This window comes from Hypanus sabinus, chromosome 4, assembly GCF_030144855.1.
Source record: "Hypanus sabinus isolate sHypSab1 chromosome 4, sHypSab1.hap1, whole genome shotgun sequence".
NCBI classification, from domain to species: domain Eukaryota; kingdom Metazoa; phylum Chordata; class Chondrichthyes; order Myliobatiformes; family Dasyatidae; genus Hypanus; species Hypanus sabinus.
In genome coordinates, this window is record NC_082709.1 from 17,541,803 (window position 1) to 17,568,939 (window position 27,137).

The 27,137-nt window shown below is 42.9% G+C and overlaps 1 protein-coding gene across 3 annotated transcripts in view; it reads left to right on the top strand.

The window, feature by feature from the left end:
• The window catches only part of LOC132392531 (activin receptor type-1-like), a 119,610-nt gene that overhangs the window by 42,272 nt on the left and 50,201 nt on the right, over positions 1–27,137 (top strand). For 2 of the 3 annotated variants that reach the window (XM_059966517.1, XM_059966516.1), the window contains 2 exons: positions 1,926–2,189; positions 12,482–12,684. In XM_059966517.1, the coding sequence (XP_059822500.1) occupies positions 1,926–2,189; positions 12,482–12,684 (467 nt within the window). The remainder of the gene's footprint in view (positions 1–1,925; positions 2,190–12,481; positions 12,685–27,137) is intronic. The other variant, XM_059966518.1, reaches the window with a different exon arrangement.

Here is a 27,137-nt window from a genome sequence, read left to right on the forward strand (position 1 = left end):
CCCTAACGCAGTCCCTAAGGAGCTGCAGCTCGACACACCTGGCACAGATGTGGCCGTCCGAGAGGCTGGGAGTCTCCCAGACATTCCAGATCTGACACCCAGTACAGAACACAGGCCTCACATACTTCCTGTTCCTATTCTTCACAAATAAATTGCCTCGCCTCGACTCATTATCACCAAAGCCCTCCTACTCTAACTTCCTCTCCTCTGTTGCCCGGTCTATAATTCTGTCATTTTTAAATTCTTCCCGCCAGTCTAACTCCCTGGCATCCACGTGCCTCCACTGTCATACCTTGATTGAACTGTTGAAGAAAAAATGTTAATCCATAGATTATTTTTTTTTAAGAATATAGCTTGGTTACTTAAGTTTTTTCCACTGTTGTAGACAATTGAAAATCTTTGTTTGCTGCTGCTTCATAGAACTCAGTCTCAAGTCCATTATTCAAAAGGGTGAACATTATAAAATTTAGAGGTGGAAATCTTGAATTTGTATTGATCTACTGTGTTCATTTTGAGCATTCTAACACAGGTTATACCTAATGAATTTTTTTAAAAAAATGTTGCTAGTACGTTAATTTTACTATCCTGAACCTAATGACCAAATAACTTGTTTCTGTAACACAGCAAATCTCTGATAATGTGGCATGCATGGGACTTTGGTACATTGATAGATTTTCTAAATTATTGGATTTTTTAAAAAAAAGTTATTTCAATCTTTTAATTTACTTATCTTGTAGTTCTGATGAGGGGAAAGGAATGGGGGCCCATTGAGTGTGAAAGGAATGCGGGAACAGGGTTCCTCTCAGTGGAAATGAATTTTGCAAGCCCTTCGTGGTGAGCTCAATGCTAGAGAGGACTTTTGAGTGGTTGGATGATGATGATCAGTTTTCCATTATTTATTTGAGGGATACATTTTGGCTAAGGATAACTCTCCTGTCCTTCAAATGACCACACAGGTATCTTTCAAGCACCTGAGAGGAAGCAGGTGCTAATTTAAATATTTCTTTCCCTAATGCCACCCTGCAGAACCTGACAAGATTTTTGTGTTCAAATCTCTGGATGTGCAGCTTGAATAAATGACTGTCAGCTTGTAGGTAATGTGTCTGTTGCTAACAGCATTCCCAGATAAATGGAATTGTACAAATGCAATGGGATGGGTATTGAGATTGGGGCAAAGGCAGTGTATCGAACAGACTGAAGGAAGCTTTATTCCAGCTACAATATACCGGACCTCTGGGTGTTAAACACTGAAACTAGTCAGCTGAGCTTCTGTTTCATTCTTAAACAAAATTGCAGCATGAAAACTTGGTGAAAAGCATGGCATGGTACAGTAGTGGTTAGCACAATGCTTTACTGTATAGGCATCCAAGGTTCAATTTCTGCCGCTGCCTGTGAGGAGTTTGTACGTTCTCCCCATGACCATATGGGTTTCCTCCTTGTGCTCTGGTTTCCTCCCACAGGCTAAAGACCTACCAATTGGTCTTTTGTAAATTGTCCCATGGTTAGGATAGGGTTAAATCGGGGGATTGCTAGGTGACACGGCTCAAAGGGCCAGAAAGGCCTTTTCCAAGCTGTATCTCAATAAATAAAATTCAAGTCCATTAAGAATGAGTCATTTTTTTGAATTCATTTAAAGGTGTTAAAACATACCTTGATAGATAGTTAAAGATATCTAGAAGTGGGTTAATGTGCTAATTCTATATTATTTTCATCCAAAAGGTAAAGCCTACTAGAATTTAAATTTTTATAATGTAGTTCTTTGGCATTATGGTGAAGCAAGCAAACACCAAATGGAGAAAATTTACTTTCCATAAATCTTGTATTTATATTCTTGGTTTACAGTAACTGTAAATTCTGCTGCAGTCTTACTTGACCACCCGTTTGAAATCTGTTGGTAGCTCAACTTGTTGACTTTTGCTTTGTAGATAAGAAATCGAAGCTGAAGACCAGTCACTATAAATGTGTGTGTGAAGGGATGTCCTGTGGAGGAGAAGACCAGTGCGTTGGACAGCAGTGCTTTGCTTCACTGAGCATAAATGATGGGTACCCTGTTTATCAAAAAGGTTGCTTCGAAGTCTATGAGCAGAGTAAGCTGACATGCAAAACTCCACCATCAGCAGATCAAACAGTTGTGTGTTGCCAGGGCTATTTGTGTAATATGAACATTACAGCTCAACTGCAGTCAAAAGGTAAAACATTTTATGGAATCTTGCTGCATATTCAAAAAACTGAGTTCCTACTTGTTGTTCCAATGCGCCAATTCCTAATCTGCAGTCTGCTGTGCCAGGGATGTGTATCTGCAAGGTATCGTTTCAGCTCAAGTGCATTGTCTTAAATTAACTGGCCTTAAAGGATGTATTCCTGTGCTATTTGCAAACTACGCCAAGTTAACATGATTTATTATTTCTCCAAGTTTCAACAGCGTACATTAGCAAAATGTGGAATGCCGTTTTTTTTTAGATTGCATACTATGTTCATATATATCCATGTTTGTTATCCTTTGGACTAATGTTCAGTTCAGCCAATCCTGTTCTGTGACTCTAGTCTTGTCTGCCTTATTTTGTTTTTAAGCTAAAATTCTATTAATTAAACTCTATTTACATTAAAAAATGGCAGTAATATTATTTTGTATTATAATGCTTAGAGCAGCTGGAAATTACAAGTTTTAAGTGAGAGCAGGATGTTCCTCAATCTATTCTTATTATCTATTTGTCTTGTATAGACAACCACTTTAGCTTCTGTTAGATATGGTTAGAGTTGAACTTTATCCATTGTTTGGCTGTTGGTCAAGACTGCAGAGGAATGATGCTCAGAAAAGTTATTCCTATTAGCTCTGTGGATCATTTTCTGCTTCCATATTCATGCCTGTGCTATAGAGGTAAGGAAATACCTAGTGTGGCACAGTGGTTAGTGCAATGATCACCATTCTGGATACAATTCCAGCCACTGCTTGTAAGGAGTTTGTATGTTCTTCTCGGGACCTTGTGGCTTTTCTCTGGGTGCTCTGGTTCCTTCCCACATACCAAAGATGCACGGTGAGGGTTAGTGAGCTGTGGGCATGCTGTGTTGACAGCAGAGTGTGGTGACTCTTGCAGGCTGCGGAGCACAATCCTCGCTGATTGGGTGTGACGCAGACAACTTGTATGTTTCCATGTGCATGTGGCAAATAATAAATCTAACATTACCTAATTAATAAATTTCAGATCCAAACCATATCTGAGTTCTAAATGCTTGTTACCTCTGAACCTCAGCATTTGTATCAATCTTCCGGTAAGATGACAGCATGCTCAGTCACAGCAGTCTCTCCGGGTCCAACCAATGGTGTGATTGTTCGTCCTTTTATGTCTTTTTTTTTTACAATCACAAGATGCTGCTGGATATCAAGAACATAAAGCCTATCCCACCAGTGAGTTGCTGAATAGTGGTGGAGCTGGTCTTGTTGTGTACTGTGTCATCACCTGCAATAGCATTTGGGAAAGGGGGCATCAGAGGTGATGTGCAAATGAATGTCTTGGATATTCTTCTTCTGATCCTAAGATGCTTGTTGGACATTGGTAATGTAGAATATGGTAGGCGTGGTTCACTGGTTTATCGGCGAGTCTGACTGTGTGGGAGTGTGGTTGTTGTGTGGACCAGGCCCTCATGCCACTGCATCACCTGTTCCTCAACAGAGGAGATGCCGAAGCTGATATGGGAGAGAACAGAGGTGTAGCGGCTGTACTGAAGTCTGTGCTGGGTTGGGGGCTGCCTGCTGTTGTCATTGCTGCCCTCCAGTGTTCGCTCAGTGCAACACAAGCTGGATTGCATTCGTCTTTGGCTGCACTAGTGCATGGTGAGGTACTGCTGCGTGCTTGTTCTTCCAGAAACATGGCTTCAGGATAACATTCCATGCACCATCAATCTACAGGCCATGCCACTCAGGAACTTGGGTTATATTATTTTTTGTGACTGCTTTTTCAGCTGAAGCAATTGTTTGTGCTTTTTGCTGTGCGCCAGTGATGGTACTGATTTTTTTTTTGCACCTTAGTGCTGGAAGTATGCTGTTCATTTAGCCGTGTAGGGTTGAATGACAATTAGATTTAAATTTGACCTGGAATTAAATTTGAATTTGATCAAGCTACTTATATCTGACATTCTTTACAGATCTGCACTTGCATTGTCACCTTTTTGACTATTAGCTACTTTTATTAGAACTCTTAAAGGGGAACTTCAAATGATAATTTAACTGAATCTGAGGGAGGAACACCAGGTTATGGATGTTGAAGACTGCGTCCTTGAAGAAATTTCACAAAACAAGATGATTGTGGAGGCAGTGATGAATGTAACTCAGAGTCTGGGAAGACATGGGAAGAACTTGGTAGGTAATAGCATCTGGTCAGCGGTGAAATGGATAAAGTGATCTTTACAGTGGATGAGAGTCTGGCGAGCAGAGCATTGGAACTATAAAAGTCCACAGGTGGAAAACGTGGATAATATTTTTTAGTCACAAGTGGTTTAAGGAAACTTTAACTTGGGGTATTATGCACAAGCTGGCTGAAGGGAGAAAGTGATCGATTGATAGCAATGGTTACGTGTTCACATTTAAGGGAGGGACTTTCATCTTTGCGATGCTTATGAAATCAGCAATTTCTCAAATCCAACTAAAGAACAAGATATAGTACTGTACAAAAGTCTTGGGCACATATATATAGCTAGTGTGCCTCACACTTTGCATAGTATTGTATTTGGAGTGTGGAGCAGAGAGTCAGTTTGTAAATCTGGTGGGAGCAAAGGATGTTGTGAATGTCAAGGGAGAAATGCTACAGGATGGGTGTGGGACATGGGGCAGAGAAGAAGCAACAGGATCAGGGGTTGGCACGGGTGTAGACACCCAGCCCTGACACAGTAGTTTCAATAGTTCCATTTCATATCAGTGAGTGTTTGTAATATACAACTTGAAATTCTTGTTCTCCACAGATATCCATGAAAACAAAAGTGCCCCAAAGAATGAGTGAAAATAAAAACATTAGATCCCGAACGCCCCCCCACTCCCCACACACACAAGCAGCAGCAGTGACCCTCCCCTCCCCCTCCCCTACTAATTTTAGCAAAAAAAAAGCATCAGCACCCTCCTCCCACAAGCAATAGCGAAACATTCAAGACCATGATCTTCAGACAACAAAAACTGATCATTCACCTGCCGATCTGACATATCAAAGCTCTTTCTTTCCCTAATAAAGGGTCAGAGAGGAGTCGCCCTTGCACAGTGATGCTGAGATGCATCATAGGTCGCACTGGAACACAACATCAGTGATGTAATCTGTGGGTTGTCGGGTCTTTCGACATCAGACAACCTCTGCCAGGGTTGAACAGGTCTTGGCTTGTGTCCCACAACACTGATCTATTGCCACCTGGAGGCTTGCTCAACAGCCTCTGTAGTGATCCTAATGGCTCTTCACTTTGCTGCCTCTGTAATGCCAAGGAGAGAGTGGGTTCTGCAGAGCAAGCAGCCAGCAACACCTCAACACCCCACCTCCTTAAGCTCATAAAGTGCCCTCCAATCCCTGTTCCTAACACTGTTCTGCCAGCTCCTGGTATTTGGCTACTTTGTGCTCAAATGCCTCCTTAGTCGATCTTCAGTGCTGTCTTCAGGAACTGTCAGTTCTACCATGACCACCTGTGTCAAGATTACTGACAGAGTGACCATGTCAAGCCTCAGGGTTGAAGATACGATTAAGTTAGGGAACTTTTAATTGCTTGCCCAGATTGACTTTTGGTTGTCAGTCAGACACTGGTGAGTAAGCCTTCTGATGATCTGGGCTGAGGCTGTGGTTGGTCTCCAGCTTTGACAAAGGCTTTCTGGGTTGGTGGAGGTGCTTACTGTTAATGTCTGAAGAGATGCTTTCTGCCACAACCTTCAGCACCTGGTCATGGTGCCTTCTCCCAGAGCTTTTGGGCAGCTGCTGAGGCTGTGTTCCAGGATCCTTCTGCCAGGGCAGAGGGGACATGGCGGTGCCTCGCTTTTGCCCCAAGTAAAATGATTCACTGGACTAGGCAGGATGTTGTACACACTCTAGATTGTGAACTTGATGTACTGGAGTTCTGCCTACCGAATATTGAACAGGGAAATCCTTTGCTTCAGTGCACCCTCCCACCCTGTCCAAGCTCCCTGCTGTCTCGTTCCTACTATCCTGTTGGTACGCACTTTCTCAACAGCGGCTCATATCTCTTCCTGGACCAGTTTGCATCGGTCCCTGCCCCGGACTCTGTTGATGCAGATTGAAGGGAAGCTGCCCAGTTCTGCTTGACCAGACATCTCTTTCCCTCAGGTAACTCGGCCATCTCCACTGTGTCCTGGGCCTTCCATTTCCTGCCTGTCTGAACTTCAGTCCCTGCTGACGAGACTTTGGGATCACTGGAATCCCTGTATGGCAGCAATTCTCTGGTATGGAACGCCATAAACTTCTCATTCGGTCTGCTGAAGGGACGCTGCAGTTTATTCCTCTTCCTGTAGAAAGCAATGCTGCTAAGGCCATGTGGGAGGCCCAACCATCTTCAAAAGTAGCCATTGATCTATCTTTCAAGAATCTCAACTTTTGATATGAGTACCTTGTATACCAGCATTGGCTAGAGGATTTGGGGGAGGATGCCATGCTAGTAGATCCAGGCCTTGGACTTGCCAGGTAACCATGACTTGTTCACACTGGGAAACTAGACTTATAAATCCTTGGTGGTCTTCTGGATGACAACTGCATCTTTTAGGCTGCAGTCAAAGACCTTCATCAGGCTCTTGACTGGTTTCTCAGAGATGGGTGGGATAGCAATACCATTCAAGGAGAAATGGAATTGTCCATGAATCTAACAACACACACAAAATGCTGGTGGAACGCAGCAGGCCAGGCAGCATCTATAGGGAGAAGCGCTGTCGACGTTTCGGGCCGAGACCCTTCGTCAGGACTAACTGAAAGGAAAGATACTAAGAGATTTGAAAGTAGTGTGGGGGGGGGGGGAAAGAATGCGAAATGATAGGAGAAGACCGGAGGGGGTGGGATGAAGTTAAGAGCTGGAAAGGTGATTGGCGAAAATGATACAGAGCTGGAGAAGGGAAAGGATCATGGGACGGGAGGCCTCAGGAGAAAGAAAGGGGGAAGGGGGGAGCACCAGAGGGAGATGGAGAACAGGCAGGGTGATGGGCAGAGAGAGAGTAGAAAACAAACAACTAAGTACGTCAGGGATGGGGTAAGAAGGGGAGGAGGGGCATTAATGGAAGTTAGAGAAGTCAATGTTCATGCCATCAGGTTGGAGGCTCCCCAGCCGATATATAAGGTGTTGTTCCTCCAACCTGAGTGTGGCCTCATCTTGACAGTAGAGAAGGCCATGGATAGACATATCAGAATGGGAATGGGACGTGGAATTAAAATGCGTGGCCACTGGGAGATCCTGCTTTCTCTGGCGGACCGAGCGTAGGTGTTCAGCGAAATGGTCTCGCAGTCTGTGTCGGGTCTCACCGATATATAGAAGGCCACACTGGGAGCACCGGACACGGTATACCACACCAGCCGACTCACAGGTGAAGCGTCGCCTCACCTGGAAGGACTGTCTGGGTCACTGTATGGTGGTGAGGGAGGAAGTGTAAGGGCAGGTGTAGCACTTGTTCCGTTTACAAGGATAAGTGCCAGGAGGGAGATCGGTGGGAAGGGATAGGGGGGACAAGTTGACAAGGGAGTCGCGTAGGGAGCGATCCCTGTGGAAAGCAGAAAGAGGGGGGAGGGAAAGGTGTGCTTGGTAGTGGGATCCCGTTGGAGGTGGCAGAAATTACAGAGAATTATACGTTGGACCTGAAGGCTGGTGGGGTGGTAGGTGAAGACAAGGGGAACCCTATCCCGAGTGGGGTGGCGGGCGGATGGGATGAGGGCAGATGTGCGGGAAATGGGAGAGGTGTGTTTGAGAGCAGAGTTGATGAGGACGAAGGGAAACCCCTTTGTTTAAAAAAAAAAAGGAAGACATCTCCTTCGTCCTGGAATGAAAAGCCTCATCCTGAGAGCAGATGTGGTGGAGACGGAGGAATTGTGAGAAGGGGATAGCATTTTTTTTAAGAGACAGGGTGGGAAAAGGAATAGTCCAGGTAGATGTGAGAGTCTGTAGGCTTATAGTAGATATCAGTAGATAAGCTGTCTCCAGAGATGGAGACAGAAAGATCAAGAAAGAGGAGGGAGGTGTCGGAAATGAACCAGGTAAATTTGAGGGCAGGGTGAAAGTTGGAGGCAAAGTTAATGAAGTTGACGAGCTCAGCATGCGTGCAGGAGGCAGCACCAATGCAGTCGTCGATGTAGCGAAGGAAAAGAGGGGGACAGATACCCGTATAGACTTGGAACATGGACTGTTCCACAAAGCCAACATAAAGGCGGGCATAACTGGGACCCATGCAGGTGCCCATGGCTACACCCTTGGTTTGGGGTAAGTGGGAGGATCCAAAGAAGAAATTATTGAGAGTAAGAACTAATTTCACTAGACGGAGGAGAGTGGTGGTAGAGGGGAATTGGTTAGGTCTGGAATCCAAAAAGAAGCAAAGAGCTTTGGGACCTTCCTGGTGGGGGTTGGAGGTATATAGGGACTGGACATCCATGGTGAAAATAAGGCGGTGGGGGCCAGGGAACTTAAAATCATTGAAAAAATTCAAAGCGTGAGAAGTGTCATGAACATAGGTGGGAAGAGATTGAACGGGGGGGGGGGATAAAACAGTGTCAAGGTGTGCAGAAATGAGTTTGGTGGGGCAGGAGCAAGCTGAGACAATGGGTCTACCTGGACAGGCAGGTTTAGGAATCTCGGGTAGGAGATAGAAACGGGAAGTGCAGAGTGTGGCAACTATGAGGTTGGTGGCAGTGGATGGGAGATCCCCAGAGTTGATAAGGTTGGTGATGGTATAGGAGACAATGGCCTGGTGCTCCTTAGTGGGGTCATGATCAAGGGGTAAATAAGAGGAGATATCAAAGAGTTGTCGCTGTGCCTCGGCCAGGTAGAGGTCAGTATGCCAGACAACAACAGCTCCCCCCTTATCAGCGGGTCTTATAGTGAGGTTGGGATTGGTGCGGAGGAAGTGGAGAGCAGAGCGTTCGGAAGGAGTGAGGTTGGAATTGGAACAGGGCACGGTGAGGTTGATATCCATGATTCTGCCTTTATTCTAAAACCCAAGAAACTGAGATTTCTCTGGCTTAAAGCTCATCCTTGCCAACTTTTAAAGTAGTAACTTTGTTAATTAGGCTTACTAGCTTTAACATAACTGAAGTAATATAGCAATGAATCAATATTGCAATAAGATATATTTCCATTGACAACTTTATTGTTTCTCTTTATTGTTGTATTTGTACATACACAGAGCATTTCTTTCCCCAGGCTGAAGTATTTAAGCTTGTTTTATTGTACATTTGGCAGGCAAATTTGGACACAGGTTGGTAAAATGTTTTTCTTGTACACTTGTCCTCTACACCTAATTTTGTGGCATCCTAAACTGAGCCCATCTACGCAAAGTGTGTCTAACAAGAGGATTAACAATTAATCTGGACAAACTACTAGGGAGTACAGAGCCAAGAAGTGCAGAGGTAGATAGTTCTTTAGTGGAACTCAACTCCATTGCCACCCAATTAGGGCACTCGGGTTGAGCTGTTGTCCTTTTATCGAGCTGACCCCCTTTCAAAACCACACTGTATGTGTGCATGACCCCTCGTGTTCCTACTAAATCTTTCCTCTCACCTTAAACCTATGACCCCTAGATCTTGATTTCCCAACCCCTGAGAAAAAGACCGACTGCATTCACTCTATGACCCTAATTTACACACCTTCATGAGATCACTTACCTTTCTCCTGTGCTCCAAGCAATACAATCCTTGCCTGTCCAGGCTCTCCCTATAATTCAGCCCCTCAAGTCCTGATAATGTCCTTGCTAATCTTTTTTCCAGTTCATTGTATCTTTCTCAAAACAGGATGCAGGAAACTGAACATAAGTGCTCCTGTAATACATTCTGTACAACCTCTCCACCTGCTCTTAACTTTTAGACTCTCCACCTTGAATATGAAGGCCAGAGTGCTAAAAGTCACCCTGTGTACCTGTGACTCCACTTTCATTGAATGTGTACCGATACTCTACCTCCATTCTACAACACTTCCTAGCACACAGCTGATAACTGTGAATGATCTACCTGGATTTGATTTTCCAGAATGCAACAGTTCACGGGTACCTGAATTAAACTCCGTTTATTATACCTTGGCTCATTTACTCAACTGATCAAGATTATCCTTGTAATTTCTGATGACCTTCATTGTCCATTATACCACCCATTTTAGCATCAGCTGCAAATTCTTTAACCAGATGCCTTGTACACCCTTGTTTAAATTGTTGTTACTGATGTCAAACAACAATGAGCAGGAGCACCATCACCTGAGCTCTATCATCACTGGACATCTAGACCAAGGGCTTTCCTTCCACCATTACTCTCTGCTTCCTGCCATTAAGCAAAATGTTCATTTAATTAGCCAGCATTCCTTGGATTCTATGCAATCGAACCTTCCAGATCAGCCTGCCATGTGGAACCTTGTCAAAGACCTTACTTGCATTTATATGAATTAAATCTACTGCTCTAGTCTCATCGGCCCTTTTAATCACATCATCAAAAACATTAAAAAAAAATTATTGACTGTAGCTCATCTAGATTCAGGCATGTGTGGAGACATTTTCAGAAAATTATTTCTGAGATAGAAAATTGAACAAACCACTTGGAAACCTCTGAGAAGACAATCTAAAATGAGACTTCTGTTCATGTGGCTATCTAGGTCTTTCAAAGCATTCTGCAGTTGAAGTGATTTTGGAGATGCAATCATTCTTGTAGTGTAGGAAACTATTCAGGGCATGAAACAATCATATCTTTACCACATCATGCATCTACCATTTTTAAAAAAAAATCTACAACTTTACTCACCACCTAGACTTTGTCTGAAGTGACAAGTTGGATAATAAAAGATCATTTGAAAGGCTACCAACATGTGTTAAACAAATATTTCTGGTGGTATTTCCTTTCTGAAGCTCGATTGGCAATTTTTGTCCTTGCCGAGTTGAATATATTTAATAATTTTACTATTTCAACATGGGGATCTGCAAAACCTATTTTAATAGAAATGTAAACTGCTGCATTTGATAGTGTATTTTGTAAACAAGATTGGAATTTTATTGAAATTGAGAGACTCCAGTAAAGACTGGGTACTGGGCCTTTTTCTTCCTCTGCCATTCAGTAGGGTAATTTACCTCCATGCTATTTTCTTGTATTAACTTTGTGTTCTTTGGTTCTCAATATCTAAAATCTCTTTCTTGAATATACTTAACAGTCGAAAATCTACAATTCTATTGTAAAGAGAACTTGAAAGGATTGGCTATGATCTATGCAAAAAAAAAATTCATCATAGTCCTGAATGAGAAACACCTGTACTTTTGACACTGCAAGTCTAGGTTCTAGATACCCCATCCAGAGGAGATATCACTTGCCCCTGCCTTAAGGATTTTGTGCACTTCAATGAGATCACTTCTCTTTCTCAGCTCCTGAAAGCATTGGTTCAATTTGTTATGTCTCCTCCATAGAATAATACCTGTCATCCACACCAAACTTCCCAAGTATTAGGTTATTGAGTCTTTACTAGTAGAGCAGTTTCTGTTTATTCAAAAGGGGAAACAGTCTCATGCTAGCATAGTAGTTAGAATAACGCTATTACAGTGCCAGTGACCCGAGTTCAATTCTACTTGCTGTCTAAGTAGTTTGTACGTTCTCCCCGTGACCACGTGGGTTTCGCTGAGCATACCAATTTTCTTACACTTTCCAAAGACGTACCGGCTGGTTAATTGGTCACGTGGGTGTAATTGAGCAGCATGAACTTATTGGGCTGGAAGGGCCTGTTGTCATGGTGTATCTCTAAAGTGAAAATAAAATTTTAAAAAAAGAATGAACTTAATATTCTACAACTTAGATAGCTTAATTAAGTAGGAACCTTTTTAGCTTTATATTTTTATCAGTGATTTGCTTTCCATATAAGGCATTATTGCTGGCATTGTTTGGTCTTCACTGGAGTTATTTATCTGTAAATTCTGACTGAATACTGAAATGCACGCATCACTCTCCAGTTTGATTCGGCCTTCGGCATGGTCTCGTGTACAGAATTCTGTGGAGATGCTGGAGACGAAATGGGGATAAGATTATTCATGGTCTGCCACCATGAATGAAGCAGCAAAGAATCATAAATAGTTTCTTAATGGCCCCCTCAATTGACATAGATTAATTCAGAAAGAACTTGCATTTGCACTGACTTTATTCCACTGAATCGACTGAGAATGGTATGAATTTGAATAATATGGTTTTGTATGAGGTGAATGCACAGGAAAAATATCAGTACTCTACAAGATTATTTTTATCCAGTAGTTGCTTAATTAGTGCACCAACTTATTTCTCTTCTTCCCTTACAGAAGCACCAGTGGGCTATAGTGCAAGAACTCTGACAATTGTTATTGTTGCTCCAGTAATTGTGTTAATTGTCATCACTATGGTGACAGTGATAATATTGCGGAAGCTCCATCAAAATCAAATGCAAAGGCTGAATGCTCGAGAAGCTGAGTATGGTGCCATCGATGGACTGATTGCTTCAAATGTTGGCGACAGCACGCTAGCTGTAAGGATTTTAAATTTCTGTTATTTTGTTTGCTTCACACTCTTTGGTCAAAAATGCTATTAGAACATAGAACAAAACAGCACAGTACAGGCCCTTTGGCCCACAATGTTGTGCCGACCCTTAAACCCTGCCTCCCATATAACCAATAGAAAGTAAGGACATTAGCTTGGAGGATGTGGAATCGATATGGGTGGAGCTGCATAATGCTAAGGGGCAGAAAACGCAGGTGGGAGTTGTGTACAGGCCACCTAACAGTAGTAGTGAGGTTGGGGATGGTATTAAACAGGAAATTAGAAATGCGTGCAATAAAGGAACAGTAGTTATAGTGGGTGACTTTAATCTATGTATAGATTGGGTGAACCAAATTGGTAAGGGTGCTGAGGAAGAGGATTTCTTGGAATGTATGTGGGATGGTTTTCTGAACCAACATGTCGAGGAACCAACTAGAGAGCAGGCCTTTCTAGATTGGGTATTGAGCAATGAGGAAGGGTTAGTTAGCAATCTTGTCATGCGAGGCCCCTTGGGTAAGAGTGGCCATAATATGGTGGTCACTCTCCATCTTCATTAAGATGGAGAGTGACATAGTTAATTCAGAAACAAAGGTTCTGAACTTAAAGAAGGGTAACTTTGAAGGTATGAGACATGAATTAGCTAAAATAGACTGGCAAATGATACCTGAAGGGTTGACGGTGGATATGCAATGGCAAGCATTTAAAGATCGCATGGATGAACTACAATTGTTCATCCCAGTTTGGCAAAAGAATAAACCAGGGAAGGTAGTGCACCTGTGGCTGACAAGGAAAATTAGGGATTGTATCAAGTCCAAAGAAGAAACATATAAATTAGCAAAAAAAAGCGGCACACCTGAGGACTGGGAGAAATTCAGAGACCAGCAGAGGAGGACAAAGGACTTAATTAGGAAAGGGAAAAAAGATTATGAGAGAAAGCTGGCAGGGAACATAAAAACTGGCTGTAAAAGCTTTTATAGATATGTGAAAAGAAAAAGATTGGTCAAGACAAATGTGGGTCCCTTACAGTCAGAAACAGGTGAATTGAGCATAGGGAACAAAGACACGGCAGACCAATTGAATAACTACTTTGGTTCTATCTTCACTAAGGGGGACATAAATAATCTTCCTGAAATAGTAACGGACCGAGGGTCTAGTGAGATGGAGGAACTGAGGGAAATACATGTTAGTAGGGAAGTGTTGTTAGGTAAATTGAGGGGATTAAAGGCAGATAAATCCCCAGGGCCAAATGTTCTTCATCCCAGAGTGCATAAGGAAGTAGCCCAAGAAATAGTGGATGCATTAGTGATAATTTTTCAAAACACCTTAGATTCTGGATTAGTTCCTGAGGATTGGAGGGTGGCTAATGTAACCCCACTTTTTAAAAAAGGAGGGAGTGAGAAACCGGGGAATTATAGACTGGTTAGTCTGACATCGGTGGTGGGGAAAATGCTAGAGTTGGTTATCAAAGATGTGATAACAGCACATTTGGAAAGAGGTGAAATCATTGGACAAAGTCAGCATGGATTTGTGAAAGGAAAAGTTTTATAGAATTTTTTGAATATGTAACTAGTAGAGTGGATAGGGGAGAGCCAGTGGATGTGGTATATTTAGATTTTCAAAAGGCTTTTGACAAGGTCCCACACAGGAGGTTAGTGTGCAAACTTAAAGCACACAGTATTGGGGGTATGGCATTGATGTGGATAGAGAATTGGTTGGCAGACAGGAAGCAAAGAGTGGGAGTAAACGGGACCTTTTCAGAATGGCAGGCAGTGACTAGTGGGGTACCGCAAGGCTCAGTGCTGGGACCCCAGTTGTTTACAATATATATTAATGATTTAGACAAGGGAATTAAATGCAGCATCTCCAAGTTTGTGGATGACACGAAGCTGGGTGGCGGTGTTAGCTGTGAGGAGGATGCTAAGAGGATGCAGGGTGACTTGGATAGGTTAGGTGAGTGGGCAAATTCATGGCAGATGCAATTTAATGTGGATAAATGTGAGGTTATCCACCTTGGCTGCAAGAACAGGAAAACAGATTATTATCTGAACGGTGGCCAATTAGGAAAAGGGGAGATGCAATGAGACCTGGGTGTCATTGTACACCAGCCATTGAAGGTGGGCATGCAGGTACAGCAGGCGGTGAAAAAGGGAAATGGTATGTTGGCATTCATAGCAAAAGGATTTGAGTACAGGAGCAGGGAGGTTCTTGGTGAGACCGCACCTAGAATATTGTGTGCAGTTTTGGTCCCCTGATCTGAGGAAAGACATTTTTGCCATAGAGGGAGTACAAAGAAGGTTCACCCGATTGATTCCTGAGAGGGCATATGAAGAAAGACTGGATCAACTAGACTTATACTCACTGGAATTTAGAAGATTTAGAAGATCTTATTGAAACGTATAAAATTCTAAAGGGATTGGACAGGCTAGATGCAGGAGGATTGTTTCCGATGTTGGGGAAGTCCAGAACAAGAGGTCACTGTTTGAGGATAAAAGGGAAGCCTTTTAGAACCAAGATGAGGAAAAACTTCTTCACACAGAGTGGTGAATCTGTGGAATTCTCTGCCACAGGAATCAGTTGAGGCCAATTCATTGGCTATATTTAAGAGAAAGTTAGATATGGCCCTTGTGGCTAAAGGGATCGGGGGTATGGAGAGAAAGCAGGTACAGGGTTCTGAGTTGGATGATTAGCTATGATCATATTGAATGGCAGTGCAGGCTTGAAGGGCTGAATGGCCTACTCCTGCACCTATTTTCAATGTTTCTAATTCCCCACCTTAAATTCCTCTACATACCTGTCTAGTAGTCTCTTAAATTTCACTAGTGTATCTGCCTCCACCACTGACTCAGGCAGTGCATTCCACACACCAACCACTCTCTAAGTTTAAAAAAACCCTTCCCCTAATAACCCCCTTGAACTTCCCACCCCTTACCTTAAAGCCATGTCCTCTTGTACTGAGCAGTGGTGACCTGGGGAAGAGGTGCTGGCTGTCCTCTCTGTCTATTCCTTTTAATATCTTGTACACCTCTATCATGTCTCCTCTCATCCTCCTCCTCTCCAGAGAGTAAAGCCCTAGCTCCCTTAATCTCTGATCATAATGCATACTCTCTAAACCAGGCAGCATCCTGGTAAATCTCCTCTGTATCCTTTCCAATGCTTCCACATCCTTCCGATAGTGAGGCGACCAGAACTGGACACAGTACTCCAAGTGTGGCCGAACTAGAGTTTTATAGAGCTGCATCATTACCCTGCGACTCTTAAACTCTATCCCTTGACTTATGAAAGCTAACACCCCATAAGCTTTCTTAACTACCCTATCTACCTGTGAGGCAACTTTGAGGGATCTATGGACATGTACTCCCAGATCCCTCTGCTCCTCCACACTTCCAAGTATCCTGCCATTTACTTTGTACTCTGCCTTGGAGTTTGTCCTTACAAAGTGTACCACCTCACACTTCTCTGGGTTGAACTCCATCTGCCACTTCTCAGCCCATTTCTGTATCCTATCAATGTCTCTCTGCAATCTTCGACAATCCTCTACACTATCCACAACACCACCAAACTTTGTGTCATCTGCAAACTTGCCAACCCACCCTTCTACCCCCACATCCAGTTCATTAATAAAAATCATGAAAAGTAGATGTCCCAGAACCGTTCCTTGTGAGACAGCACTAGTCACAACCCTCCAATCCAAATGTATGCCCTCCACCTTGACCCTCTGCTTTCTGTAGTCAAGCCAATTCTGAATCCACCTGGCTAAACTTCCCTGAATCCCATGCCTTCTGACTTTCTGAATAAGCCTACCATGTGGTACCTTGTCAAATGCCTTACTAAAATCCATGTAGATCACATCCACTGCAATACCCTCATCTATATGCCTGGTCACCTCCTCAAAGAACTCTATTAGACACGATCTGCCCTTCACAAAGCCATGCTGACTGTCCCTGATCAGACCATGATTTTCTAAATGCCCATAGATCCTATCTCTAAGAATCTTTTCCAAAAGCTTTCCACCACAGATGTAAGGATCACTGGTCTATAATTACCTGGACCATCTCTATTACCATTTTTGAACAAGGGGACAACATTCGCCTCCCTCCAATCCTCCTGTACCATTCCCATGGACAACGAGGATATAAAGATCCTAGCCAGAGGCTCAGCAATCTCTTCCCTTGCCTCGTGGAACAGCCTGGGGAATATTCCATCAAGCTCTGGGGACTTATCCATCCTAATGTATTTTAACAACTCCAACACCTCCTCTCCCTTAATATCAACATGCTCCAGAACATCAACCTCACTCACGTTGTCCTCACAGTCATCAGGTTCCCTCTCATTGGTGAATACCGAAGAGAAGTATTCATTGAGGACCTTGCTCACTTCCACAGCCTCCAGGCACATCTTCCCACTTTTATCTCTAATCGGTCCTACCTTCACTCCTGTCATCCTTTTGTTCACATAATTGAAGAATGCCTTGTGGTTTTCCTTTACCCTACTCGCCAAGGCCTTCTCATGCCCCCTTCTTGCTCTCCTCAGCTTCTTCTGAAGCTCCTTTTTTGCTACCCTATATTCCTCAATAGACCCATCTGATCCTTGCTTCCTAAACCTCATGTCTGCTGTCTTCTTCCATCTGACTAGATTTTTCACCTCACTTGTCACCCATGGTTCCTTCACTCTACCATTCTTAATCTTCCTCACTGGGAAAAATTTATCCCTAACATCCTGCAAGAAATCCCTAAACAGTGACCACATGTCCATAGTACATTTCCCTGCAAAAACATTCCAATTCACAACTGCAAGTTCTAGCCTTATAGCCTCATAATTTGCTCTTCCCCAATTAAAAATTTTCCTGTCCTCTGATTCTATCCTTTTCCATGATAATGTTAAAGGCCAGGGAGCGGTGGTCACTGTCCCCCAGATGCTCAGCCACTGACAGATCTGTGACCTGACCCGGTTCGTTACCTAATACTAGATCCAGTATGGCATTCCCCCTGGTCGGCCTGTCAACATACTGTGACAGGAATCCATCCTGGACACACTTAACAAACTCTGCCCCATCTAAACCCTTGGAACTAATCAGGCGCCAATCAATGTTAGGGAAGTTAAAGTCACCCATGATATTCAACCCTGTTATTTTTGCACCTTTCCAAAATCTGCCTCCCAATCTGCTCCTTGGTATCTCTGCTGCTAGCAGGGGGCCTATAGAATACTCCCAATAGAGTAACTGCTCCCTTCCTGTTCTTGACTTCTACCCATACTGACTCAAAAGAGGATCCTGCTACATCACCCACCCTTTCTGTAGCTGTGATAGTATCCCTGACCAGTAATGCCACCCCTCTCCTTTTTCTCCCTCTCTATCCCTTTTAAAGCACTGAAATCCAGGAATATTGAGAATCCATTCCTGCCCTGGTGCCAGCCAAGTCTACATCATAATTCCATGTATGTATCCAAGCTCTCAGTTCATCATCTTTTTTCCTGATGCTTCTTGCATTGAAAGTACACACACTTTAGCCTTTCTACCTTACTACCTTTACACCCTTTATTCTGTTCTTCTTTCCTCAAAGCCTCTTACATCTTGTTAAGTTTTAATATCAGTTTATTTGAAAGGTGGCCAGATTTAGAAATCATTGTCACTTGTTCAGACTTCTACATATACACTTGAGCAGGAGAAAGTGATATTAGAATCGGAATCCTAATCGGGTTTAATACTATTGGCATATCTTGTGAAATTTGTTATGCGGCAGAAGTACATTGCAATGCATAATAAAAACTCTGAAATTCAGTAAGCAAGTAATTAAGTAGATTGTTACACAGGTACTTGAATATTAAATAAGTAGTCCAAAAAAGTAGTGAGGTAGTTTCTTATGGGTACAAAATGTCCATTCAGAAATCTGAAGGCAGAGGGGAAGAAGCTGTTCCTGAATTGTTGTGTGCCTTCAGGCTTCTGTACCTCCATCCTGATGGTAGCAGTGAGAAAAGGCCATGTTCTGGGTAATGGGGGTCCTTAATGATGGATACTGCATTGTGTTTGTTTGTTTGTTTTTTTTTTGAAGCATCGCTTTATTGAAGATGTCCTGGATGCTGTGGAGGCTAGTGACCATGATGGAGCTGACTAAGTTTAACTCTAATCTGATTTGCGAGTGTTTCTTCCAACTCTTGGAAGATCTGAAATGGATTTTCGCATTTGTACTTGGGAGATGGACACAGGGTCTTTAGCAGTGAGGTCACGGATCATATGCAGATTAGAGGAGAAGGTGTTTGCTGTCTTGAGGGAAATTAGGGTAGATAAATCTCCAAGACCTGACAAGGTAACCCCTTGGACCTTTGGGAGACTGGTGCAGAAATTGCAAAGGGTAACAGAGATATTTAAAATGTGCTTGGTCATGGATGAGGTGCTGGATGATTGGAAGGTAGCTAATGTTGTTCTGCTGTTTAAGAAAGGCTCTACAAATATGCCAGGAAGTTATAGGCCAGTGAGCCTTACATCAGTAGTGGTTAAGTTATTGGAAGATATTCAAAGGACTGGACACTTGAGTATTTGGATAGACAGGGACTGGTTAGGGTAGTCAGCATGGCTTTCTATGTGGCAGGTCATGTCTGACCAATCTTACATTCAGGGAAGTTACTTGGAAACTAGATGAAGGCAAAGCAGTGGATGTTGTCTACATGGACATTAGCAAGTTCTTTGACAAGGTCTCACATGGGAGGTTGGTTAAGAAGGTTCAGTTGCTTGGCATTCAAGATGAGGTAAAAGCATGCATGCAGGAGGTTGTTTTAACTGGTATATTTACATTGCAGCGAGAGGGAGAACATGCACGTGCATAGAGAACAGATCAATATGCTTGCGTAGACAACAGTCCTTGCATAGAGCTAAGGGGGTGTGGTGGGGTTATTGCTCTAATAGAAATAGATCCATACATTATACTTCCTCCTTTAGATTAATGCAACACTTAACTATCTGTATAAAACATTCAGTTTCCCGTTCATAATCCATATTCCAATTAACCACGCTTTCACAATAATGGTCCATAAACTAGCTTCAATATAGTATAAGTCAGTCTTTTGGGTGGCACTCTGCTTCTTTCTGGACCTATGGAGTGGCATCAGGTTTGATATGTGTCTTGTCCAAGACAACTTTCTCTGTTTTCAGTGTCATATTGCTGTCTGATGGCTGTAATGTGTCCGTCTTGTTGGATGCATTTGACTCGGGTGTGTTCTTCGTTTGAGCATCCAGTATCTGGACCAGCTGATGTCTTCATGAATGGCCTCCAACATCCATTGTGTACATCACTGGTCCAGATTTTGTGGTTATCCTACCAGATCTCCACTCCTCTTGGTAATCACACACTAGGACGTCCTGTCCAATCTTGGAAGTTCCTTGCTGCTTCACTTGGCAACTGGCTAAACTGTTTATTCTGTACTTCCCTCCGTAGATCTGTATTTAGGAGGTCTATGTGAGATCTCAGATTCCTGCTCATGAACAGCATTGCCTGTGTTTAATTTGTCCTTGCATGAACAGAGTTCTGATACAGAAAATGGAAGTTGTCCACCTCGTGCTGTAGAGGAATGTCCTCCTTGTCCATCGCTTTAATGGACTTCTTGAATGTTTGGATAAACCTTTCAGCTAAACCATTGGTTCCTGGGTAGTGAGGAGCTGACTTGAAATGTCTGATGCCATTTTACTTCATGAGCAATCTGAATTCTTTTGACATGCTTTGTGGTCCATTGTCACTCTCAATTTGTTCTGGTAAGCCATTTCTGGTGAAGATAATCCTCAGAGTAGAAACAGTTTTTGAGGTGGTTGAGTTCATGAGCATTCACAGCAATCAGAAGCATGGAGTCCATGAATGGCCCAGCAAAGTCAATATGTACTCTGCCATGGTGATGATGGTCACTCCCTCATGTGTAATGGTGCATGTGGGGTGCATTTTGAACTTTGTGACATCCTGAACAGCTTTTGGCCAAGTCCCTTCCAGCACACGTAGAGCCGTGCGAGACTCTTCATCTTGACCATACCCAAGTGTCCTTCATGCAGATTCTCTAACATGCTGGTGTGGAGTTTAGAGGGAGCTACAACACGAGATCCACACATCAGTGTTCTTTGACACTCCCGACAATCGGTCTTGTCTCGCTGAGAACTCTGGAACCATAACATTACGTGAGCTGGCCATTCTTGCATAGTGATATTATAGACTTTTGACAATGTTGGATCATTCCTTGTTTCTCCTTGTATTTCTGAATTTGTTACCGGCAACTGGTCTAACAATGCTGCATAGAACATTTCTGCTGGGTCACAGTTTGAAGACTTTTCTTCAGTTGCCAACAGATGAAGACATGGACAAGCCATCATCAGTATCATGTGTTGTTTGGTACCCTTGAACTCTATGTCATAAAAGTAGGCTCAAAGGAATAGTGTCCAATGTTGTAATCGAGTAGTAATCATCACTGGAATTCCCTTCCTGGGATTGAAAATGGACACAAGTGGCTGGTGATCTGTCACTAGTGTAAACTTTTGACCTTGGAGGTCGCGGTGGAACTTCTTTATTCCCTATTCTAGACTAAGGGTCTCTCAGTTGATCTGTGCTCATCAGTAATCTTGAAGGAAATGCAATCAGGCGTTCCGATCCATCTTTCATGATGTGTGACAAAACAACTCCAATGCCATAACGGGATGTATCACACGCCAGTCTGATGGGCAGAGATGGGTCATAATGGGTGAGCAGTTCATTTGATGTTATTAGTCCCTTTATTTCCTTGAATGCTTTTTTCACATCTTTTTGACCATTCCCACTTCGCTGCTGTCTGTAACAGTGCATTCAGTGGGTGCAGCCCTGTAGCAATCTTTGGGAGAAACCAGTAGTAGTAGTTTACTAAGTCCAAGTATGACCTGAGTTGTGACACATTTTCTGGTTCAGGTGCCTACAGCATTGCTTCAATCTTCTTTGTGACTCTGTAAGCCATGATTATCAGTGACATGTCCACAATATGAGATTCTGTTCTTGAAAAACTCACATCTCTCTCTCTTTGCATGCAGACCACACTCACTCAGCCTGGTACACACTTTACCAAGGTTCTGGCATCATAATTTTTACCAGTCACAATGATATCATCAAGGTAACATTATATTCCTGAGATGTCTTGGAGCACCTGGTCTTTGCCAAATAACTAGAGTTAATGCAACGCCAAAGACGAGGCAATTACACTGGAACAGCCCCTTGTGAGTATTGATTGTGAGAAACTTCCTGCTTGATCTCCATTTGCAGATGGGCTTGTTGACAAGTCAATCTTTGGAAGTCTCTCCCCGCCTGCCAAAGATGTGAAAGTTTGTAGCAGGGGAAACTACACAGTATGCAGCACTGGGTTGATGTTCACTTTTAAATCCCTACATATGTGAACGGCTCTGGACTTCCCTTTGTTGATCTCCAGGAGAATGGTTGTGGCCCAATCACTCCACTCAACTTTGGAGAGAATTCTCCAAATTCTACGTAGTGCGTAGGCACTGGATACGCTTTATGGAATCTTGGTATTGCTCCTTCATTCAATTCAGTTCTGGCCTTGATGAATTTGAGTTTACCAATCCCCTTCTCAAACACCTTCGTTGGCATTAAGCAACTGTGACAGTCTCTGGTTAGTGTTATCATTTGGGCTGCAGTTTCCTGTTGACGTCACACTGAGTGCCAGTCTAGTTGGATTTTTCTCAACCATTCACGTCCCAAAAGTACTGGTCCTCCACTTTTCAATACATACAGCTCCATACATCACATTCACTTTTAGTTTGCTTTAGGCAGACACTTTTTTTTTGCCTTTGTAAGACTTTAGCATCACTGAAGTCTTCTCTAATGGTATATTAGAAAACAGTCAGCCTCTTGAATTATAGACAAAGCTGACCCTGTATCCAGCTCCATTTTCATTTTGACACAAGGCAGATCTATTGAGATCCATATGATTTTGTGGTCTGCTTCAGTATTGCTATGCTGTTCTAGGCATGACAGCTCAGCTTTGTCAGATACTGTGTTAATCTGATTCTGGTTCACATTTGGTCCCTTTATGCATTTGCTTAGTTTTGTGTTTGAAACTTTTCACTATGTGGTTTTTCTCTTTGTTTGTACTTTTTATCTGACTTGTTTCCTTGTCTGTGACACTTCCTGCAAACTCTTTCTTTGAACCAACAGCCATTTGCATCATGGGAGGATTTGCCAGATCGATAACATTTTTGGCTTCTTGCCCATTCAGGGACATTTTGTGCATTTCACATTCTAAGCTCTTTCTGTAGTTTTGCTGCATCTTTTGCTGTAGTCTCTAATGATATTTCAATGGTTGATGCCTGTGGGTCTCTTTCTGACAGTAGCCTCTTTTGAGAGCTTTTGGCTATGCATACCACGTACAAGCTTGTCCCTAAATGCATCAGAAAGTCCACCTGTAAAGTCACAGTACTGGGAAAGTTAGCACAGTTCTGCAATATATTCACAAATTGCTTTCGTCTTTTGGTTCCTTTTCTAAAATTTAAACCTCTCAGCTATTATCAGTGGTTTAGGGCTCAAGTGATTTTGTAATTTTGTACCAATTTCATTGTACATCTTGCTGGTGTTTCAGAGGTTACTAAGTTGTGTAAGAGACTGTACATCCTAAAAAGGGTGGGGGCTTTATTTTGTTCCGCCAACTTGTTTCTGTTACACTACAGTCACCCCTCAATATTCGACTCAGCCTTCATTAGCACTATAAAATTTGTCAAATTTCTTGACTGAAGCCATCGCTACATTATACATTAACTTTGCTAATTGCGTCTCTCACTGTGTACTATGCAGTGCTTATCTGTCTTCTTGCTGTTTTGTCCTGTGCAGCTGGCGATTATTCTCTGATATTCAGGTTTGTACTCATCGCCAATTTATTACATCTTTGCAACTACATAGGAACATAGAAAACTTACTGGACAATACAGGCCCTTCGGCCCACAAAGTTGTGCCAAACATGTCCCTGCCTTAGAAATTATTAGGGTTACCCATAGCCCTCTATTTTTCTAAGCTCCATGTACTTATCCAAAAGTTTCTTAAGGGACCCTAACGTATCCGCCTCTACCACCGTTGCCGGTAGCCCATTCCACACACTCACCACTCTCTGCGTTTTTTAAAAAAAAAACTTACCCGACATAAAAGCACGTGCACGGGAGATGGCTTAAACTGGTGTATTCACATTGCAGCAGCAGAGAGAGAACATGATTGTGTGCAGACACAGATCAATATTGCATGAGTAGACAACAGTGCTTCTGTAGTGCTGCAGGGGAGTCTTAACTCTAAAAGAAATAGATCCATACATTGCAGTAGTAAATTGGATTAGACATTAGCTTTGCAGGAGAAGCCAGAGAGTTGTGGTAGATGATTGCCTCTCTGAATGGAAGCTTTTACTAATGGTATACCGCAGGGATCAGTGCCGAGTCCATTGTTGTGAGTCATCTATCTATATCAGCTATCTGAATGATAATGCGGTTAGCTGGATGAGCAAATTTGTGGATGACACCAAGATTAGGGGTGTAGAGGACAGTGAGGAAGTCTATCAAAGTTTGCAGTGGGATCTGGACTAGAAAATGGACTGAAAATGGCAGGTAGAATTTAATCTATCTATTGAGGTGTTGCATTTTGCAAGGCTAAATCAGGGAGGGACTTGCGCAGTGGATGGTAGGGTGTTGAGGGGTGCAATAGAACAGGGAGATCTGGGAATACAGATTCATAATTCCTTGCAAGTGGTGTCACAGGTAGATAGGGTCGTAAAGAAAACTTTTGGAATTTGGCCTTCATAAGTCAAAGAATTGAGTACAGGAGTTGGGATGTTATGTTGAAGTTATCCAAAATGTTGGTGAGGCCCAATTTGGAGCCCAATTTTGGTCATCTGCTACCTACAAGATGATGTCAATAGACAATAGGTGCAGAAGTAGACCATTCGGCCCTTCGAGCCTGCACCGCCATTTTGAGATCATGGCTGATCAATTACTATCAATACCCGGTTCCTGCCTTATCCCCATATCCCTTGATTCCCCTATCCATAAGATACCTATCTAGCTCCTCCTTGAAAGCATCCAGAGAATTGGCCTCCACTACCTTCTGAGACAGTGCATTCCAGACCCCCACAACTCTCTGGGAGAAGTTTTTCCTTAACTCTGTCCTAAATGACCTACCCCTTATTCTCAAACCATGCCCTCTGGTACTGGACTCTCCCAGCATCTGGAAGATGTTCCTGCCTCTATCTTGTCCAATCCCTTAATAATCTTATATGTTGCAATCAGATCCCCTCTCAATCTCCTTAATTCCAGTGTGTACAAGCCCAGTCTTTCTTACCTCTCTGCGTAAGACAGTCCAAACGTCCCAGGAATTAACCTCGTGAATCTACGCTGCACTTCCTCTACAGCCAGGATGTCCTGCCTTAACCCTGGAGACCAAAACTGTACACAATACTCCAGGTGTGGTCTCACCAGGGCTCTGTACAAATGCAAAAGGATTTCCTTGCTCTTGTACTCAATTCCCTTTGTAATAAAGGCCAACATTCTATTAGCCTTCTTCACTGCCTGCTGCACTTGCTCATTCACCTTCAATGACTGATGAACAAGGACTCCTAGATCTCTTTGTATTTCTCCCTTACCCAACACTACATCATTCAGATAATAATCTGCCTTCGTGTTCTTACTCCCAAAGTGGATAACCTCACACTTATTCACATTAAACATCATCTGCCAAGTATCTGCCCACTCACCCAGCCTATCCAAGTCACCTTGAATTCTCCTAACATCCTCATCACATGTCACACTGCCACCCAGCTTAGTATCATCAGCAAATTTGCTGATGTTATTTTCTGTGCCTTTATCCAAATCGTTAACATAAATGGTAAACAGCTGTGCTCCCAATACTGAGCCCTGTGGCACCCCACTAGTCATCACCTGCCTTTCCGAGAAACACCCATTCACCGCTACCCTTTGCTTTCTATCTGCCAACCAGTTTTCTATCCATGTCAATGCCTTCCCCCCGATGCCCTGCGCTTTGATTTTACCCGCCAATCTTCTATGTGGGACCTTATCAAATGCCTTCTGAAAATCGAGGTACACTACATCCACTGGATCTCCCCTGCCTAACTTCCTGGTTACATCCTCGAAAAACTCCAATAGATTAGTCAAGCATGATTTACCCTTGGTAAATCCATGCTGGCTCGGTCCAATCGTATCACTGCTATCTAGATAAGCCACTATTTCATCATTAATAATGGACTCTAGCATCTTTCCCACCACTGATGTCAGGCTGACAGGTCGATAGTTCTCTGTTTTCTCCCTCCCTCCCTTCTTAAAAAGTGGGATAACATTAGCCATTCTCCAATCCTCAGGAACTGATCCTGAATCTAAGGAACATTGGAAAATGATTACCAATGCATCCGCAATTTCCAGGGCCACCTCCTTTAGTACCCTAGGATGCAGACCATCTGGACCTGGGGATTTGTCAGCCTTCAGTCCCATCAGTCTTCTCATCACCGTTTCCTTCCTAATGTCAATCTGTTTCATTTCCTCTGTTACCCTATGTCCTTGGCCCATCCATACATCTGGGAGATTGCTTGTGTCTTCCTTAGTGAAAACAGATCTAAAGTACTCATTAAATTATTCTGCCATTTCTGTTTCCCATAACAATTTCTCCCAATTCATTCTTCAAGGGCCCAACATTGTTCTTAACTATCTTCTTTCTCTTCACATACCTAAAAAAGCGTTTGCTATCTTCCTTTATATTCCTGGCTAGCTTGCGTTCGTACCTCATATTTTCTCCCCGTATTGTCTTTTTAGTTAAGTTCTGTTGTTCCTTAAAAACTTCCCAATCATCTGTCCTCCCATTCACCTTAGCTCTGCAATCTCTGACTTCCTTTGTCAACCACTGTGGCCCCTTTCCCCCCTTTGAATCCTTCCTTCTCTGGGGGATGAACTGATTTTGCACCTTGTGCATTATTCTCAAGAATACCTGCCATTGCTGTTCCACTGTCTTTTCTGCTAGGCTATCCGTCCAGTCAACTTTGGCCAGCTCCTCCCTCATGGCTCCATAGTTACCTCTGTTCATCTGCAACACTGACACCTCCGATTTGCCCTTATCCTTCTCAAATTGCAGATAAAAGCTTATCATATTATGATCACTACCTCCTAATGTCAATAGGATTGAAAGCGTGCAGAGAAAATTTACAAGATGTTGGGATTTGAGGACCTGAGTAGTAGAATTGGTTAGGATGTTATTCTCTGGAGTGTAGAAGAATGAGGGAAGATTTGATAAAAGTACACAAAATGGAAGGATTAAAAATGGTAAATGCAAGCAAGCTTTTTCCACTGAGGTTGGATGAGGCTAGAACTAGCAATCATGGGTTAAGTGGAAAAGGTAAAATGTTTAAGGGGAACATGAGGTGGGAGCTTCACTTGGAGGGTGGTGAGAGTGTGAT